Source organism: Falco peregrinus, chromosome 3 (assembly GCF_023634155.1).
Source record: "Falco peregrinus isolate bFalPer1 chromosome 3, bFalPer1.pri, whole genome shotgun sequence".
Taxonomy (NCBI): domain Eukaryota; kingdom Metazoa; phylum Chordata; class Aves; order Falconiformes; family Falconidae; genus Falco; species Falco peregrinus.
The window spans coordinates 109,174,399-109,195,221 of record NC_073723.1 but is presented as its reverse complement, the minus strand read 5'-3'; the positions used below and the strand labels follow the sequence as shown (position 1 = coordinate 109,195,221).

Sequence of the window (20,823 nt, the reverse complement as noted above, 5' to 3'; positions counted from 1 at the left end):
TCTCAAGTCTGGCTCGATACCAAAGCCCCACTGAAGCATGATGTGCTGGTTTTGGCCTTGGTGCTCATTTATTTATGTAGCCACAAGGCTTTGGGGTCTAATCTATATGCATGTTTTGCAGAACAAGCTGGCTTGCCTCTATCTGCAGTTTTGTAAAAATATATCTGAGTATATCTGAATGTATAAATATATATGTAATACAAATATACAAATATAAATATCATCACACGTGGTATATCTGTGTATATGTAGTATATACAGTCTTCACTCTTTCACACTCTCATCCTCTCCTGTCCACGTAACTTGACAGAAGAGCATTGGATGCTAGCAGGCTATCCCGTCCAAGCCCAGAGAAGAAAAGCAAACAGATGCAGTTCCTGTCACATCTGGAGCCCAGACGTACACTAGGCATTTGGACAGATCCTCTGGAAAGGAAATCCAGCCTATTCTGCAACGTGGCGGTTTCTAGCATACCTCTGTGCAAACACTTGTGGCCAAGGCTGTGTAGTAGCTGAAGGCCATTCGGCACAAGCACACTCCCAAGGGGAGCAATGATGACTTTGCTGGTGGAGCACAGGGCAGAATGAAGGAAATCCCCCTGAAACAGAACCAAGCCCAAATCTCTTGTTCCCTTGAATGAATCATTGACACCACCCTTTACCTCCATTTCAAACAGGTGTGAAAAAGTTAACTGTTTATCAGCTAGGTGCTCAGCGGCACAGAAAAAGGCAGAGAAACAGTCAGTCCTCGCCAGCTTGCTGCTCTTTAAGAACTAGTCATGACAGTTATTTGGGTACTACTGAACGACATTTACACCAAGCCCTGAAAAGGCTGCCCTGGGCTTCCACCCAGCCTGGACACGGGAGGGGAGCTGCGCCATCCAAGGCTGATTTTTCAGGGGGGTGACCGAACCTTGTCCCAAGTTACCCTCAGAGAATTAATTTGAACTCCAGCCTCACTTGCCTGATAAGCCTGTTGCTGACAGTAACTGAGCCAGCATTTTGCATGACCACTCATGTCTGCAACAGGCAGGGAAAATGATGTATGCAAACAGAATGAAATGTTGGCCCACTCTGCACTTCCAGAATATCACCCCATAACTGCTGTCAGGGGAAGACCAAAATTGCATGAGACTATTGTTTTAAATGCAGTCCTCACCCAAAGGAGCTCAAATCAATTTGCAACAAAGCACTAACAATAAAAAGCTGAGAGCTCTGAACAGCTCTTGTACTTCCAGCCTACTCTCCTCGCTCCAGGATTGTTCCTCACACCAAGTTGTCTAACTACAGGGGGCACTGGCAGCAGCAGTGCTAGAATCGGAGCGAGTTTCTCCCCACGCTTTTTCTTTAGAGCCTTAGTTTAGAGGAAAACAGATAACCTAAACCCCTCTGCAGCTTTCACCAGTGAGACTAGTTAGCTTGTGCAGATCACCATTTCAAGCAGCTTGATTAGTAAATAGGTTTTATAGGACACAGCTTTGCCTAGGGCTTGTGACTTCAACAAAGCCCGTTTCTACATCAGACGCAGGAGTTTTATCCCTTGCTGGCTTTGGGAAATCTCGCAGACAAAAAGCCAGCAGCTCTTCTGGCTCCTCTTCTTCATTTTACTCTGTTCTTGCTTAGAAACAACTTGGCTGGTGGCTCAGACATCAACAGGAGTGGGGGTGGAAAAGCCGCCTTCCAACATAAAGCCTCTGACTTAGACCCAAACTACCAACTGGATGTAAAGAATTGCCAGCATAAATGCAAAATGGCCAAACTGGTCCCTGAGAGGAAACTTCCAGCGTCAGATTGCAGCTGTGGTGCACAGCCTGGCTGAACATCAGACAGCAACCACCACCATCAGTCTGAATCTGGTCCCTTGTTTACCTGCCAACGTCTCCTTACACCCCTGAGCTGACGCAGCGGTGTGTGGACTGGTAAGGGCTCCGACCCCACACAGCTTAATATCACAAGCAAGATGGTGGAGAGGGGAAACAGCACCGAAATAACTTGCCAGAGCAGGAGAAGCAGTGTCAGTCCCCTGAGTTCCAGGGGCAGCACAAGAAGGCCATCATCCAGCATTGGGAGCCCACCTGGACCTCTTGTCCTGACTCCTTTGGCAGTCACGAAGGAGCCCTGACAGGTCCCTTTCAGCAGAGGGACACGTGGCCCTGCGGACAAGCCCAGTGTCCAACACATCAGTTTCCTGACAGCCTGAGATGGGCTCACTTTTTAGAGGAGACTGCTGGGGCCAAACTCCTAAGCAGGAACTCATCAGCCCCTCTTCAAACCAATGCACCAAGCTGCCCCACCTTACCTTGTCAAGCTTTGCCTCTATCTCCACCACATCTGTTTCCACTTCATCAATGGTTGCCCTGTAATGACAACAGCGAAAAAAAAATAATTAATTGATTGCTTTTGATGACTGGGAGAGAAGCCAGGAGGTCCCAGATGACTGAAGATCAGAGGGACTAAGGCATGTGTGCTGGTGGTGGACAGGAGGAGGGATTCACGCTTCCCACTTTGGAGTTCCCCGCTGCTATGTAAACTCAGGACTGACTTACTCGGGAGAAGGATCGCACCTCATCAGGAATAAATTCCACAGGGCTGGGAAAAGAGACAGATATTATGCTATCTTCTGTCAGCGGCATGGGGAAATTCAGGTGTGCTGTGGCAGCCACACGCAGCAAACTCATTTAGTGGCCTTGTTCTGATTCTGCAGGCAATGTTGTTAATTGGCAGTAATGCCAACTGACACAGAAATAACCACTGTTACACCTTAGCTATCCAGTTGCATCCATCAACAACACAAATTGCTTACTTCAGTACCACCAAAAAACATTTTCTAGGCTATAACTGTGCCTGAAGTGCAGCCACATGGCAAATTATGTCTTTTTCACCTTAGGAACCATCACTCAAGCAGAAACACATCTTGGTCCTTTTGCGGTTGAACACCTTAAATCCCTTTCACACATGTGGGTCTTTGCTTGCATACGGATAAATCCGCTCCACGATTATCTGATCTGTTTTCCTTCCACATCACTGGACAGATATGACAGTAAGAGGCTATTAGAATCCAGCTGCAAAGGTCACCGGGCCTCCCTCACAAAATGAAATATTAACGTGACATCAGTCATTTCCAAGAGGCATTCCCGGGCTGAGGCACGTGGTATGAAATGCCTTTTTGGAGGCTGAAGTCTGACAGTAAGCCCTGTAAACCTGAGAGCATTCCCTTGCAGAGCTGCTCACTGCTGTATGATGTCTACACTTGGACGGTCGTTTCTTTAACCACACACCTGGAAAGGTGCTAAGCCCCACACCACCCTTCTGCACCAAGGATATGCAATCCAAATGTCACTGCAAAGAGCTTCTTAAGTTGGTGGGCTTGTAATTTATGTTGGTTCCTGAAATATTACACTCGGGCTTTAAAAACATCCGGCACTGAACATGTGCCAGCTGAAAGAATAGGAGGGGAGAGATGTGACTTAAAGCCCCGTGAACCCATACTGCTATCTCAGCAAAAGGACAGGGCACCCACAAACCAAAGGGAGCAGCAAAAGTCCTGGAGGAACCATTACCATACGTAGTAACTCCGTGCCGCTCAGGCTCTTGGTGTCTTCAGCGAATAAGGGAATGATGAAGATAGTGACTGTCTTCGCTAAGGGACATGTTTGTAAGAGAAGGAAGGATAAATTTAAGAAGCAAGCCCAACAGGTCACAAAGCTGGGGTCTAAATCTAAATTTCTGCCAAGCTGAGGAAGGGTTCAGGCCAACAACATGGTACTTGTATGCACCTTACAAAGACTACACATAACCAAAGCAGCACAGCGCACTCAGTAACATCTATTCTAAGCATTCTTCAACGGGAACAGGCATAATATTTTACACAGGTGAGTGAAGTCTCCATCTGTAAGCTATGAGACCACCAACGTTTGCTACAGTCCTGTGTAATCTGGGTGGAGCACGGAGGAGAGTCTATCCTCACACAGCACTGGCCTCAAAGAACGTGAGTCTCGTCTTGATGAATCTAAATTGGCTGCATATTCAAGAACCATGATGGAACAGCTGGAACTTTCCTCCAGATACTCCTGTCTTCCCCTTCCACTTCTCTCTTGCTCCCAGATGATATCATTTACAAGCAGAGGAGTCTCTCCTCCATCAACGCCCCTTTCCATTAAAAATTCCTTCTAGTCTGTGGTTTGACCATGCTGCTCCCAGCCAGGGAGGGCAGAAGGGGGATGCTGGACACTTAAAGGCCACTTGTGACTCCACTGCTGCCCTTTCCTCATCTGGTTTCTTATAATGCGTGACTCCGAAGAAGAAAAAGGGGTAGGTTTACTGTTACTAAATGAGCTGCGATGTTCTTCAGCACCGAAACCCTGCCAGTGCTGTGCAAGGAAAGGATGTGTCCCTCCTCCCTCCATCCAAGAACTCTTGATGTCATCTCAGCAAACAATACTCCCTACATCTTAACGTAAGCAGAACATCAAATCCAGAGGAAACAGGCTAGGTTATTCATCACCACTATATATGGCAGAAGACAGCCTGGAATCTGCTTTCATTCAAAAATACAGTACGCAAGAAAATACAACTACTGCCTGCAACTGGCTCCTCCACTTCCCGCCATGCGAGGACAAATAATACTTATAAAAAAGCTGGCTGCCTGCTGAGCACTTTAAATGAAGGACATTTGTTACACCTTCCCTCGCCCCACACATCACTTCTTTCTCCCTAGGCCCTTAATAACCAGACAGCCTTCTCCTTGCCGGGACACCCGGCGTAAAAGATGGTGAGGCTGGAACTTCAGACAGAGATTTCACCGACACTCTCCATCTCAAGCCAGCCCTAGCAAGCAAAACAGGAGGGCAGCCGAGCACTCTGCTTCTGCAGGGAGCAAGCCCTCGGCTCTCTGAAGTTGCAGTAACACAGCGTGGCTGCTCGGGAGTGTGCTTGATCCCTGGCCTCCTCCCGTATCTGCAAGGAAGCTGGCAAGAAACCAGGGCAGAGCAGGCAAGACAGCAAGAAAATCTTCATGTTCCAATTGACCTTTTTCATCTGCAGTTCCTTAAAACTGTAGATAGCTAGAGACTAAATCTGCAGCCACCATGGTGGGAGCAAGTCTTAACGTATAGGTCATATTTGTGTAGGAATTCACTGAGACAACTCCCCGGCAAGGAATACTTCTGTGCAGAGTCCCAACTTCGCTGCAGTTGCAGGGCTCTCAGTTTCCCTTATGCAAAGGAAGGGAACCGGTTGCTGCAGGTTTACAAGCAAGTATAGTTTTCTATAATAACAGCAGAAACACCAAGTATAGTGCTTTTTTTTTTTTTTTTGCACTTTTGCGTTTTCAGGAACAAGCTCTGTCTTGGAATGATGCTGTAATGCTAGCCTTTGCTTTCTGCAAATAGCTCTCTGTCCCACCACAGGCACTTGGAAAAGAAGGAAACGCAATAAGGACATTATGGACTAACACAGACCCATGTCCAACCCCAGCATTGCCACTACTGTCTTTCCAAGCCCTGGCCTGACTCAGGGACTCCTATAACGTGAAGCTGCAATGGTACTGATAGGTGGTGGCTTAGGTCCTACTACCCTAGAACCTACTAGAGAAAGATCCAGTCTGTTCATGGAAGCCATACGACCAGAAGAGATGCTGCGAACTCTAACAGAAGGGTCAGACAACAGATTGATGCCATTAGAGAATGAGGGACCCCTGCCTGAGCACAACAGACGTGTCGTACCCTATTTCCTTACTGTGTTGCAGTGCGCACCTGACCAGGCATCCCACTTTCCTTCTTCCTGCTTGTTCTGTGTACAACTGGTACCCATGCCACTGGGCAGCAAGGGGCTTGCCCAAAGAGAAACTAAAGGAACAGATCTTATTGCAAAGCTCCTTTGACAGTTCACAAAAGGTTATTTTGGAAGGTGTTTTTAACAGTGGTCTTTTCATCAGCTTGAAAATAGGAATTTCTTTACTTTTCAGTCCTGCTGCAGCATTCCTTTGAACAACATCCCAGCCAATAGGGAGGTTTCATAAAGTGGCTATTGACTTAATTCCAGATAAAGATATATATAAACAACTATTTTCTCCCTAATTAGAGAAAACTCAGGTGTCAGTATGGCCATCTTCAGCACAAACACCACCCACAAGAGTATTTCAAAGCTTTGCAGTATTCTCAGTGTTCCTCATAAGCTTCAAAAGTGTCAACTTGCAAGTGTTGGAGGAAGACGTAAAAACTTAAGGCACCGCAGAAGGGAACAGGTGACTTCTAGAATACTGGATGTTCTGTCAGTGTCCTGAAACACAGATTGACCAGGCGGCTGGTTACTGCAGTGTCAGCACAGCTAAATGACTTTGCCTTTCTGTAGCAGTGGCAGAAAACGCCATCGTGAAGATTTCAGTCCTCTGTGCCACAGCAACAACAGCCCAGGAACCTTCTCCAGCAGACTGAAAAATAAGTGCTGGTTGTCCTTTCTTTGCTTTCCTCCAACACTTCTTCCAAGCTCTTCCTCGAGCAGCCCTCTGGGAGCAGCCTCTAGAATCCAGGCAGGAATCTAAACTCCTTCACCCTCCCATCAAAATCCCAGATCAAAACAGAAATCCTGGTGACTCGCTATGAAAGTAAAGGCTCCCTTGTGCCCTGGGCTCTGGCCACCATCGATCTGCTACCAGCTCTTTGAAAACACAGCCAAAAAAGCAGCTTCTTTCTCTCTAATAACGCAGTGCTCAAGCTTTACTGCAACACATATGGCTGCCCTATACACATGGCAGCCTGGCTGTGCCAGGGGCAAAGCTTTTGAAAGAACTGGAATAATTAAAGAGTTTCTTTGAGGCAATTTTTTTCTCTTGCAGCTATTTTTGTTCTCTGGGTTTGGAAGTCGTGTGCCTTCATGCACTGCACTCTTATCGCCAGATTCAATTTTTCCACTTGGTTTCTTCATGCTTCTGATAGCTGGACATAATAACCAGCTTAAAAAAAAAAAAGAGAGAGAGCTGGGATGTCTGGGGATGCTTTTCTTTTCAGGAAAGCTAGAGCAGCCATTGTTTAATCTGCGGACATCAGCTAGAGGCCAGCCCAGCAAGGCCGTCTAGCAGCATATTTCCTGCCAGAAGGTGGAGAAAGCACCTATAATTTACTCCCCGTTTTTATCATAACTTAAGAAAAGGAGTTGATATATTTGGACTCTGTGTGGAGGAGGAAGACATTTTGGGTCTGGTATCCACTAAGCTATGAATACAATTGCCTATGGCATGAAATTTGACCTTTATTTTTGGTGTAGAGACTTGATATAAAAGGCTCCAAGCGTTTGATTTCAAGGACAGTGATCTCAGGGACCTATTCAGTTCCAGGACTGTAGTGGAGTTCCAGCTTCATTACAGGAAGCAAGGATGATCATTCATCCATCCTTTCCAGTTACATGGTGCTTTTAGAGCTGAGTGAAGTCCTTGGGGAGAGGAACTTAGGAGGCTGAGATGTGACCAGGCATAGTGCAGCCATGCATTCATCTTGGATAAACTAAGGGATAGACAAGAGCACATCAGTCCTCAGTCAAGCGCCTAGCCCCGACCCTGCAGTGCCTTTTCCCACACACCTGGTCTTGTTGTTTTTCTTTCTGCAGCTCTGGCCCTTTGCTTCTTAGAGAGCAACAGAAGTTCTCTAAGGGCTGGGAGAAGGTTGGAGCAGAGCAGCAGTGTGCAAAAAGAGAAATGGTTCAAATTCCTCCCCCCCTTCCCTACCTTCTCCTCGTCCCTGACCAAACGATGCCACTGCAGGGCCTGCCATGGCATGGGAGAAACCAGGGAGCAAAATCTAGATGTAACAAGTGCTGACTCCTTTGCTCACAGACTCAGGCTGTCCCTCCCCAGAGTGATGTGTATGAACGCCAGCTAACTTCGTTATGATCTGTAAAGAATTACCAAATTCTTTAATACTTGATTTCCCACCCCTCAAGGGTACAACATGCCTAAGGCCATCCCTTAGGAGTTTTGGCGTTCAAAATGTCCTTATCCTGCTCACTGATGCCGTTCCAGAGTCCACTGATCATGTTTTTCTGGAGAAATAACAGGTTTCAGTGCAACTGCTTACTACAGAACACAAGGGCTAAATTCTCTGCCAATTTCATTCCTAAATTTAAATCCTCCCACTGTTCCACCAGTGTGTCATAGATATAAGACAAAACCCTTTCAGTTATACAAGCAAGCTGAGGACCTGGAATAACTCCACAGGGATGAGTAATGCCACCTCAGCACTGCCGATCCCACTGCTCCATCCTGGAGGAATGCAGAAGTGAGGTGAGCAGGCATGGCAAGTAGCACATACGATCCCTGCTGAACCGACACGCTTGCCATGCCCACAGCACTTGTGACTTCTGACACAAACAGAAAACCCCAGGCGCAGGCAGCAGCTGTAGTGTGTACACGGGGATGCTCGGCACTTAGGGCTCACATGCTCACCCAGTTGGAGGCATCTGGCTAAGAAACCAAGTGATTCTGACAACAGAGAATTGAATCCTTTCACCCAAAAAAAGTAATATCCCAATTGCTGGGCAGCTAAAGGCTGTGTAGTCATGTCCTGGCTGGGTGCCCTTGGTGTTTCCTGATGCTGTGCTCTTCCTGCTAATGCTTTTCCAGGCCTTGGGCTATTTCCGTCATGAGGGGAGAGAAAACAATCCACGACCTCATCTGCTAGTCGTTCAGTGCAAACCGGAGCCCCTCCAACTAAAGAGGTGAGGCTTGAGTTTCCTTGCTCAGAGAAATCAGTAATTCCCCACAGTCCAGAGGGTTTTGCATCACAAATTTTTCTTTGTCCTTTAAAGAAGCCATGCAGAAGCATGATTTTTATGTGACAAAAAATCTTCCCAGAAGCATTTTTCTACCCCTTGGGGACAGGAATAATAAGCTATACTGCTATCAGAGAACAGGGTCTGTGGCCAGGACAACTCTGCCTTTCACCTCTTGTGGCATGGTGCTACTAACCTTCATGAGATGGTTCCAGCCAAGCACCGGGAGAGTAATCGCCTGCATCCAAAAAGTGATCAAAGCAAGAAAGTCCCACCGGCAAACTGATGCAGAAATCGAGTTGTCAGCATCACTACAAGCTGAGGCTGGGTGTAATTGTGTGGCTGCCTAGAACTGCATTTTATAAGCTGTGCTTGGAGCGCAGTTAGAGGGACAGAACTGGTAGAAGAGGACGGACAAAACTGGAGGGGAAATGACAAGCTGACTCAAGCTGACTGAGGGGCACTGTGACAGGTCAGCCATAAAGCCCTTTTTTAAGGTAGATTATCATTAGTCACCATTTGCTTCTGACTGCTGAGTAACAGTCTTACAAGAGATGGTTTGTGAGTGGAGCCATGAGCAGGCCTAGGAAAGTTGCTATTAGCTGCCATCGAAGTCAGCTCTTAGCCTTGACTTCCTCATTGCTCACTGATAAACATTTGCTTTGCATTGACACTGCAAGTATTCAGTGATTAATCCATGTTTGGCAAACTCCAGGGGATCCCCAGGTGACAGTCACGTATTCGATTAATAAACCTTAGCATTAAACAATATCACGTTACTAACCAGCTTGGGCATGAAGTGATCAACAGACATTTCTCAGAGAGGCCTGTCTGCATTTTTTACATTTCTTTTCCTTCATGGTGGAATAATGGTCATGATTTTCTTGAAATTTTTTGTTCACTGAGTGCCTTTGACACACACACACACACGTCCTACAGGAAGGCAAGTAAAGCAGAAATCCAACACCAGACTAGGTATTAAAAAGTAAGAAAATGACCTCAAAATGCTTGGTTACCTCTGGCAACTCTATGAAGAGGAGAACCAAAAGAACATAAAATGTAATTCCAAATTATTAGCTGCTATAATAGCAACTACTTATACTTGCAGCTGTCAAAGCAACTCAGAAAGCTGACTTAATTAAACATGCCCTTCTTTTTCCTTGGGAAGTGCATTTGGTTTCCCTCACTTTTCTGGCAAGGAAACTGAGGCACGAGAATACAAAGACTAAGATCTTTTTTTTCAGTATTGAAGTTCAGAAAATCACAGGGCTATTTTCTGCATGCAGTCACCAGATTACAGGTTGTTAAACTGGTCAAGTAAAGGGCTCGTTTGGCCTAGAGGACATTTACATACAAAGGCTGTTGCATTCACCGTCTACAAAAAAGCTGCATTTTTACAGTCAAGCATGTAAAAAGCACCTCGGAGGCTTTTGCTTTCCAAAGGGCCCTCCGAAGGGTACATCTCTTTGGGGCCACACAGTTTTGCAGTGCATGAGCTGATCCTGCTCCAAGTGATATCAGCAGGACAACGTGGGGTCCAAGCCAATTCCCATTGCAGCCATCGTGGAGATATCCCTTTAGCTCAGCAGGAGCAGGAATGTTTCTGGAGCGCCTGCTTCCCTCCCTCTGACTCCATCGGTGCCAATTCTAACTTGGGCTGATTTGCGACTCTTACATATGTGATCTAACTGCTACATCGTGTTACCGCTCCCTTACAAGCTGTCTGTATCGCCCTGCATGAAACCCTCCCCCAGTTGGAGAGAAGGAGAAGGTGTAGCCCTTGAACTCTGAACAGACCCCCACCTGCAGGCCAGCTGTTCCAGCTGCTGGCTGGGATGCACGCAGGCTCCCGCAGTTTCAAATCCCTCTTGCCTGGGATGAGTCATACACGGAACGGGAGCACCGCATTCAAAGCAGCGGGTTTACCTGGCGCCCCACCTGAACAACACGCCGAGTGGGCTGATGAATTCCTAGAAACCCACCTCGCACCACGAATAACTGCAGGCGCATGTGCAGAAAACCTGCCTTGCCAGCAGCAACAACAAAAAAAACCCCAAAAAACCAAACAACTTTTAAACCAATAAAAGAGCTAATCCATGCCTTACAATGACAATTCCTCCACAGAAACATCTTCTGTGGCCAGGCAAAGGGCTGCCTCATGAGCCTAATGTTTTTGGAAGTGAGCCACTGGCATATCGAGATCAAAGACAATGTTATTTAGCCACCTGGAGCATTCAGACCTCTGTTTAATATAGCTCCAAATCAGGCTCCTAAGGGCCCTACTATGTCACTAGAGAGATGTTCAGGGTCTCCTTTAGTTTAACGCCGTGGGACAGAATGAAACCCGTGCTTTCCAGAGCTCCAGATAGGAAACAGGAATTCCTGGATCCTATTCCTGATGGCCACCGCACACACGGAGGCCACTTCCCACAGTCTCTCTGCCCCACTATCACTATTAAAAGACTGAGAAAAATTAATCCTCCCCTCCCTCAAAGGAGTGTTTGGAGGATTTCATAAATAGTAGTTGCAAAATGTTCAGAGAGTGAGGCGCTGTAGGTGTGCAAAGCAGAGTTATTATTTATTAAATCTGACTGTGTTCGATTTGAAATGGAGTGAAAACAGCATCCGCCTTGCTGAGATTCGCTCTGCCCCTAACTAGCCAAGGATGTTTGGCATAGACACAAGTTGTTTCTCATTCAACTCCTTCTTCCAGAACCATCAGCAGCCTGACAAGGTCACTAACAGCTGCCAAACTGCCTTCCAAAGGAGCACAGACTTTCTCTAGAAATTAAAAGGAGGTGAGTGTGTTCCTTCAAGGAAAGAGGCCTGCAGGGGAAGATGGGATTTTAAGTTCTGCCTCCACATCCTCATCTTCTGCAAGATACTGGACTTCTGGAGGTTTAAACTGAGATGAGGTAACAGCCAAGCACCGACTACTACTGACTACTGGTCACTCTTTGGAATTTTTTTGCAAGAGAGAAGAGCGCTGCTTTCATTGCACGGTGAAATACGCTGTGGGTGACCCTGCAGCAAGTGCATTAGTTTAATTTCCTTTTGTGGGCTGTTACTTAATATAAAAAAGAGAAAAATAAGGAACCTTACACAGACAGCCTCAACAAGACTCTTAAAGCAGTTACTAACGTCCCTAAATATCTATCTGAAAGCTTCTGTGCTCTCTAATATCCACTGTTTTTCCTCCTTTCTTCAAAAGAATAGGTATACTTTGCATCTCTGTCAATGCGAGCAGACAGCACCATGGCAACAGCTCCATGGTGACAATATCCATGACAACCAGATCCTGCAACTGCGATGGCTTCCCGTTCAGAATGAGAGCTTGATTTCCATGGCTTTTTGCATTTGCTCATGGAAATAGCATGGGACCAGTTAGGAGACACTTAAGCATAGCCAAAGGTTTCTGAGGGTAATGAGCAGAGCATACAGGATAGTGCTGGAAACCGTAAATTCTAAGGAATAATCAAACTGGAGAGTGTCATTAAAACCAGCTCAGCATCCCATCTCGGCTGGAGAGCAAAGAGAGACTAGGTGAGATGCTTTCTCAAGGCTACAGCCACAGCAAGCGTGTAGTTCTCACACACAAGGCAGCGGAGCAGCCACGCCAGCAAACTGCCATTTCAGACACACACACACAACATACTGGAGATTTTAATCCCTTTGCTGGTGCTGGTTCTGCCAGGCTCAACAACCCACAGGAGCATCTCCCACAGGGATCTGGGAAGGGACTGAAGAGCTACCCTGGATGAGGACATATACTCCCTCCATTAATGCCAGCCACTTCTGAAACCACCAGCTCTCTGAAGACTTGAACGGAGCCTCCTATGCTCACATGCTCCACAAGTTGTGTAACTTAGGTGGGAAAACTGAGGCACAGAAAAAGGGCACTCGTCTTGCCGAACTTCCAGAAGCAAATAAGCACAAAATCCCCATGAATTCTGGTCCCTGTCTTCAGGTGGACTCCGGTTGGAAGAGTCATCCTAGAACTGGGAAGAGGGATGGCAGGGTGTGAAACCAACCAGGAGTCGGGAAAAATACATGGAAACCAGATTCCATCTATAGGAAACCTTCCCATCCCCAGCCCACTAAATCCTGTTGCTCTGTCAGCTAAGTGTGGCTCTTAATACACCCAGCACTAATCCATCCCTGCCATGCCCACCAGGCAAACACCACTGCCCTCCCCCCGTTACACACAGTAGTGGGATGCCTAGAGCTAAAAAGTGTTAAATTGGGATTAAGTTGCACCTGAGGCTTTAGTGGCTCCCTGGCTGATGTTCGGGGTAGTAAGTGCTGCTGCCATCTGCTTCTCCTTTGGTGCTTCTCTATTACCTCTCCCAACCAGCCCTTCACCCCAGCTACCCATGTGGGGCAGGCACAGCCCTGCCACGCTGTCCCTTGAAAAATCAGCCACCACCACTTCTCTCAAGCTCTGTTGCACAGCAATTTCTAATCAAACCACGCTTGCCCATCACATTTCCACCAATCTGCCGATCCTTAGCCTTTGCTCTTCCACACCTCCATTCATTCTCTTCAGAACACCTGGCTCTCCACATGGTGGGGGAAACACACACACACACACACAAAAAAAAGATTGGCCTGGATAATTGAAAACTCTGAGGAAAGTCAAATCCAATGTATTACTTTTCAATTGTTGCCTGGGTTTAAGTTTGCTGAAACAAGCTGCCTTCATAGTCTTAAGTCTGAGATGCACAAATTAGTCACAGCACATGAACAACACTGTCCTCAGTTGTCTCCCACTGGTCCCTCTTTCCTTCCAGAGTGGAAACAGTTCAGCCAGATGTTGAATCCCTTGGGCCTTAGTATCCATTGTTCTTTCATCAACAGCAAGATCAGGACAAACTAAATTAAAACTCAGTTGCGTAGAAGACCAATGACTCCAGTAATGCTTAAATTGTATTCCAGAGTAACAAGTTCTCAAAGTGCGAGTTTCATTTCTCTTTCTGTGGATCAATGGCAAAACTCTGCATTTAGCACCAGGAGGATGAAATCCCATCTTTCTTGTCCTTATGAGGGTTCCTACTTTTACTGATAGTGGTCTGGATCAGGAGAAAGTGACATCAGGGCAAGCGCCCCTCCATCAGCCCCTGAGCCTGCTACCTGCTCGCACCCATCCACACCAAGCTTCTGAGCAGGTTCATTGGCTTCCTTCAGATTCTTGGGTAACACAGCTTGTTCCCTTGTCTCCTTGTTATTTATCCCCTTTTATCCCCCCCTGCAAGCTCCCTGCCTTCTGTTTGTGTGTAGGGGTGGGGGGAGTTCCCACAGTCCCTGCTGGCTGCAGCACTCTCTCTAACAGAAAAAGTAAATGTTTATCTGGTTCTTTGGTGTGTATATCACTGCTGTGCTTGCAGCTCAGTAGAGAAGTCCTGGTGCAGCTGGAGTTAACGCCACAGAATACCGTAGTCCAAGGGTGGGTCTAACTAGGCTGGAGAGAGTGATGTTCAGGGACTTGGAGCAGGAGCCTGGGAGCCAGGGTTGTATCCTTACCTCCGGCAATGACTCAGTCATGTCATCAAAAATACCTCATAATCGCTCCCTGCCTTGGCTTCCCCGTCTGTAAAATGGAGCCGCTTTCACAAAGCTGCACTGTGAACTCGACTTAATGACAACTGCGCCCCATTCAGAGACCTTCAGATCAAAGATAGTGTGAACAGATTACTGTTAATATGGCCAGAGATTTATTAACGCATCCCCAGTGCTGACAAGTCAATAGCCTTCCCAAGCATAAACGCTCAACACGGTGCAAACACTGACCCAGATTTTCAGTAATTATGCTGGAAACTGGCACATGCGAAGCTTTTGCTCTCTGGCTTTCAAGTCAGCAGCGTTCACGTAAGCAGAGGATATACAGCTACCTTTTGTTTCAGAGCTGTGCCTTTCCTCCCACCACTCAGTGTTTCAAAGTATTAGCAAGACCAGACCACAGACTGTTCTCTTTTTCCATCCCCAAACGGAGGTCTCTGCTGCTGAAGCGCAAGCAGCACGTTTGCTAGGTGCAGAGCAAGGTCTGAAACACTCCACGGCACTTAGCTTCTGCCCAGGACAGGGCAGTGCTGCTTGTAAATCCTCGGTGACTCACTGCTCTACAGAGTGAACACAGGGACCACCACGGAGGGTGGCAAAGACCACGCTCCTGATGCCAACAGTGACCTGTCTGCAAGTGAAAGGAATTCCCAGAAGACATCAGCTCAATCGTCAATGGAGAAGGGAGAAAAGAGCTCCTTCCTGACCCTTCCAGTGACCAGGCGGTATGAATGATGGCGTTAGTGTACTTCATCTGAGTGTAGGGACACTCACATATTCCTAATCATCTTGACAGTGAGAATTTTTACCCATTTTCCATCCCCTCACTAAACGAGGATTTTTTTTTTACTATGTCCACCATTCCTGCTAAATGTGTGCACTTCGAGTTTCTCATCTTCTTAGAACAACAGACTCAAACAGTGCAGCAAGAGGGAGCTTCGTCCTTCACAAGAGTCAAAACATGGAGTTGCAGCTCAGTTCGCAACGGAGAGCACATGTGTGAACCATACCAGGGAGCAGCTATATTGCTGCGTTGTGCTGACCCAGACAAGGCTGCTGGCTTGCAGGCAACAGCCTGGCTTGAGAGGTACAAAGGGCTGAGAGCTGGGACTTGTTATGCTCAGTCACACAGGGCATGCCAAAGAAGCGCATCCAGCCAAATCACTAGTGACATACTCAGAACTGCTCTTGCTTAACCGAGTTAAGGAGAAAAGTCCAATTTTACTAGAAAACATTGACTTCCTTCCTGATTTCTGTCTGTATAAGGAACTGGCTTCTGGTGCTGCAATCTCATGAGATACTGGTCTTCACAGAACTGGGACCCTGCTTGCCTTGTCGGCATGGCTCGCTTCGAGCATCCACGAAGCTGCTGCCCCCGACAGTAGTCCTTGCAGTAGGCTGGCTCTGGCAGTGACAAAAATCACAAGGCACCAGCAAGCGACAGGACCCTCAGCATAGCACTGTGATACCTGGAGGAGAGAGGCTCGCTGAGGATAAAGTTTGCTTTTGACGCTTGAGATCTCACCACACGGCTTCAGTGCAGGTCACTAAAGACCTCATAGCCTCATGCTCCATGTGGGAAGACTAAGGCAGAGGGAAAAAATAATCACCAATCACACGTGCTTACACAGCAATTCAAGGACAGGTGTGAGAGCGCTTACTCCCAGGACACTCACTGTTCCATGCTCTGATGGCAATAGCCAGCCAGTGAGAAAGCTACCAAAGGTGCATTAATTAGTATTGAGGCCTTCACTGGCAAAGGCAAACTCCTGGAGCCAGCCAGGGTTTAAAGGTCATGCATATGCAAAGTCCTCAAGCAGATACTTGACTTTAAACCCGTCTCCCACTCTCACCAAATTCAATGGGATTTCACATCTATGCCTAGTGCTCAGCACAGGCTTCACCCAGCTTGCTAAGTTGGAACAGGAATCAGAGTGAAGAAATGTCTTTGTAAAACCAGTTGCACTGGTATAGCGAGCAGGATGAACTAGAACCAGAGATATATCCAGCAAGGAATAAACTAGGGAGTTAATGTTGTGTGCTGTTACACTTAAACCCCTGGGTGCCTCGCTGGAAGACATGGAGTGCCTCTTGCTACACTGGGTATGTGAAGCACTCACAGTTTTTTGTAAGCTTGCTCCATCTGCATTACTCAGCATGAAAGAGCAATTTGGTGCAGAGCACAAGAAGTGTGCACACGAACAAACTGAAGTCCCACAAAAATGCCAGCCACAAAGCAAGTGTTTTCATCACAGCTGAGCATCCCAGGCTAGCCTAGACAAACTGAGGAAGAGTTCTTAGCCCAAGCCACAGTAGGTCAAACTGCAGGTTGCCAAATTTCTCTAAAAAAAAAAATTTGTTCACTATGCTTTTATGCAAACAAACAAACAAACAAACAGTAAAGCCAGGCATAAAAGTAAGAATGAGGTATTTTGAGGTCTGCAAGACCACTGTGTCTCTCTCATTTGTTGTACTGCCTAATGCAAGGACACCACGGATATCCTTGTCCACAGAATGGCATTGCTTTGTGACTCTAGAAGACACACTTTCAAACACAATGTATCCTAAAATAAGAAGCACAAAATCTTTTTTCATTTGCCTGTGACTGCTGGGCTTTTCTCTGGAACAATTAAGTCTTTGGTTTCTGTTACCAGAAGCTGCAACGTTAAAAAAATTACATGTCACAAACTAATCATCTACTCCTAATCCTCAGCAACCTAAATGAATGATTGCTATGGTGCAAGAGGTGAATTTGGCTAGGAAGTGAAAGCAGACAGCATGGATCTTCTTGCATGAGACACTAAGACACAGCCCCACACACTGCTGCCACAAATATCATCCTTAATACTAAGCCAGGAAGGCAGGACACACACAGAATTGGCATATACAGTGGTAGCAGGTGGCTGATGAATCGCAGAATTGACTGTTAAATGTCTTAAATCGCATACTAAATGTTTACCTGCACAAGTGATGAATTAGACCCTGCAAATGAAGGCTGCATACCTTTTCACTAATCTACATCAAATTCATAAGAACACAGAGGAAAATCTTCTGATAACAGTAGGGATTAAACAGCTTTTTGGTCAGAAAACCAATCTGGTTTGTGCAAAGTAGTGCAGCCTTGCACCTTGCTGGTAACAGTGTGGAGTGGCAGGTAGACTCAGGGTCTGTGACTCACTAGAACTCCACAGAAAAGAACTCCACAGGGAAAAAAGCACCACTGGCAGATGTTAGGTGGACTCTGCTATGCTGCACAACCCTTCTGCCTTGAACCAGAAATAGCTGGACTGCAGATGTGTGCAAGATTTTGTTTAGTCTATCATGGTTATTGCTGCGGAGAAAACTTTGTTTTGCTCCTAAATATTCATTCTCCCACACACATGCATAACCACAATGCACACACACACACACACACACACAGTTTGGCAGAAGATGTGGAGCCTGCTTGTTTGAAACCTAGACCTGGAATACAAATGCATTTTGGAGAGACCAACGGGAGCCAGAGAACAGCAAGGGGAAAAGACACATTGGCAATAACAGGACATGCTGCAAGTCAGGGAGGGGAGCCAGGGAAATGATGCAGGGAGGCAAGGGTAGCCTAGCAAAGGGAAGTGCAAGGAAGCAGGAGAAAAGTGCTTTTGCTGTCTCTCGGGGCAGTTTTAGTTCATACAAAGTCAGTGGGAAGCACTGCTGATTTGCACCAGCTGGGAATCTAGCCTTCAGCACTGGTTCTGCATCCCTGCAGCCAAAGAGGTTTGCCATGAGGCTTCACTACATCAGGCCTTTGCTTCCCATGCCCCAATGTGGTCCTCACCCGCGGACACCAACCGTGCACCTGGCCTGGCTCTGAACTGTTCTCCCCTCACAGCCTCTGAAGCGCCAGAAGAGAAAGAAAGGGCGACTGTGATGGGGAAATCGCATACACAAGCGCCAAGCAAGGCAAACGTTCCAATTTGCCAGTGGCAGGTGTCGCTTTGCTGCAGTGGCAGTGATGGATGTCACCCTGCCCTCCTAAACACAAAAACACACACACTCACACTTCATCTCTTGTTCCCATTAGCTCCGGAACAGACAACCACACAGGGCCTATTCTACTGGCACAGTATCATCTTGCACTGATTGCTACTTGTCCTCTGCCTTGACGGTGAATTTTGAAGTCATTAGCTGCTAACGGCCCTGCGCGTGGAGCACAGGCACGCTGGGGGCTGCAGACAATGCCCTCCCTTGTGGCCGCCACCACAGGAACTCCATTGTGTGCCCCAACACTGGAGCTGTGTTCCCCTTGGCCGCTGCTCCACGATTCTCCCCGCTCTGCGAGATTTCCCCGTCCTCTGCCAAAGCTCAGCCTCACTGGCCTTTTCAGTGCTGGGGTTTTGCTTTCCATTTCCCGGCACAGCACTATTGCCAGCGCAGCTCCACTAGCAGGGGCAACATTCCCAGCTCTCGCCAGCACCCGTGCCCACAGTCACTGCGTTCTGCTGGAAGTATGGGGCCCCAGATCCTCACAGAACCCCTGGAATTCTCCCTTGTGAACCCCAAAAGGAGTCCGGTTTGCAAGAGGTATCCGGCATTTGGCACTCCTCACTGTGACACTTGGGACCAGTCTTTTGGAAGCGTTTCCTGCTCATCACGCTGAGTCATTTGGCAAATCGACCTCCCAGAGGTTCAAGTGCATTTGGCCCTGCTGCTCAAACCCCACTGTAAGTGAAGTGCTGTGATACTAGCGAGAAAGGGAAAGCTGAAAACTGCTAGGATAAACATAACCATCAAAATCAATGGCAAAATGGCAGAGGAATTCAGAGATTCGCAGTCTGCCAGCAGTAGGGACAGTGAGGGCAGTTCACTCATACTCACGCTACCCAAACCAAAACCCTCCAGTTGGTCACAGTCCACGATCAGCTCTGGAGCACTGGGAACACCTCTCCTACAAATGGCAGCCACACGGAGATGGGGTGGCAGCCCCCCATGCTCTCCGAGCACTGGCAGGTCTAAAGCACTGTGCTGGTTTTGGCTGGGATAGAGTTAATTTTCTTTGTAGTAGCTGGCATGGGGCTGTGTTTGGGATTTGTGCTGGAAGCAGCGTTGATAATTCAGGCATGTTTTCATTATTGCTGAGCAGCGCTTACACAGAGCCGAGGCTTTTTCTGCCTTCCAGACCACCCCACCAGCGAGCAGGCTGGGGGGCACAGGGAGTTGGGGGGGGGGGACACAGCCAGCACAGCTGACCCCAACTGATATCCCCAAGGGATATTCCACACCATAGGACATCAGCTCAGCAATAAACCAGGGGGAAGGTGGGCTGGGGGGCTGCTGCTCGGGGACTGCCTGGGCATCGGTCGGTTGGTGGTGAGCAATTATTTTCATTTGCATCACTTGTCTTTCTTGGGGTTTATTTCTCTCTGTTATTTTCCTTTCACCAAGATTTTTTACAAAGTAGTATTATTATTGCTATTATTGTCATTATTATTAACATTAATATTAATATTATAATAATATTCCTATTATTAAACTGTTCTTATCTCACCCCATAGGTTTTCTCATTTTTACCCTTCCAATTCTCTTCCCCCATCCTGCTGCGGGGAGGCTGAGCGAACGGCTATGTGGTGCTTAGCTGCCGGCTGGGGTTAAACCACAACAAGCACATGACAGAGGAGGTCAATGCATTCCTCCAGCCTGCAGACAGGGATACATGGGGACCAAAGTCACACTGTCACCTCCAGAAGACCAGCAGCAGAGCAGAGCACCCGCACCGTCCTCCTCCATCTCAAGCCACCTAACACAGATCCTGCCCACTGATTCTACCTTGCCAACATTTGCCAATGTCAAATGTTTCTGTTTCCAGACAGAAGGAACTCTTTTGCCCCTGAAAGCGTGATATTCAGAACGACACTCTCCTGGGAACAAACACTGATGCTCTTTTCATGTGCACCCTGTCTTAGCACTCTGATGACATCTCCTTCACCTTTGCAGCAAAACTAAACTTCCAGCTTGTCTCAGCACAACAGCTTTTTTTGAAAGAAGTGGACCTATGGTACATGGAAGACAACAGTAAACTTGACATTAAAAAAAGCCACAGCCCACTGCAAAGTACTGCAGACTGGGAAGCACTGCGCAGTAGATCCAAACTATCCATGTTTCAACTCTGCGCGATGCACCAGTCTCTTGGCATACAGGCTTCCAGTTAAAACCACCAGTTTCAAAGCAAATCCCTGTCAGAGACACAGTCCTTGAACCACTGCCCCAGCCACAGAAGGAACAGTGTCCCATTATCTAAGGTAGAGAGAGCATCTCCCACTTTCATCGGATAATCCCTTAATTAGTGTGGCCTCTAAAATAATCCTATTGAACGGTTTAGACAGCACAGTTTAAAACAAGCCATGCCGCAGATCCCAGGGTAATGGACACTATGTCATTCTAAGGTGTCTTTGTATTAGTTGATTAGCTTCCTTTTGTATCTGCTAAAACAGGTTGTGCCCCGGCCCTCCCAATCTTTCCACAGCACTAA

General features: G+C 47.2%; 1 protein-coding gene across 6 annotated transcripts in view; it reads right to left on the bottom strand.

The window, feature by feature from the left end:
• Positions 1-20,823, bottom strand: part of ACAP3 (ArfGAP with coiled-coil, ankyrin repeat and PH domains 3) — a 96,818-nt gene that overhangs the window by 53,100 nt on the left and 22,895 nt on the right. For all 6 annotated transcript variants that reach the window (XM_055800890.1, XM_055800893.1, XM_055800895.1 and 3 more), the window contains exon 2: positions 2,299-2,356. In XM_055800890.1, coding sequence (XP_055656865.1) covers positions 2,299-2,356 — 58 coding nt within the window. The remainder of the gene's footprint in view (positions 1-2,298; positions 2,357-20,823) is intronic.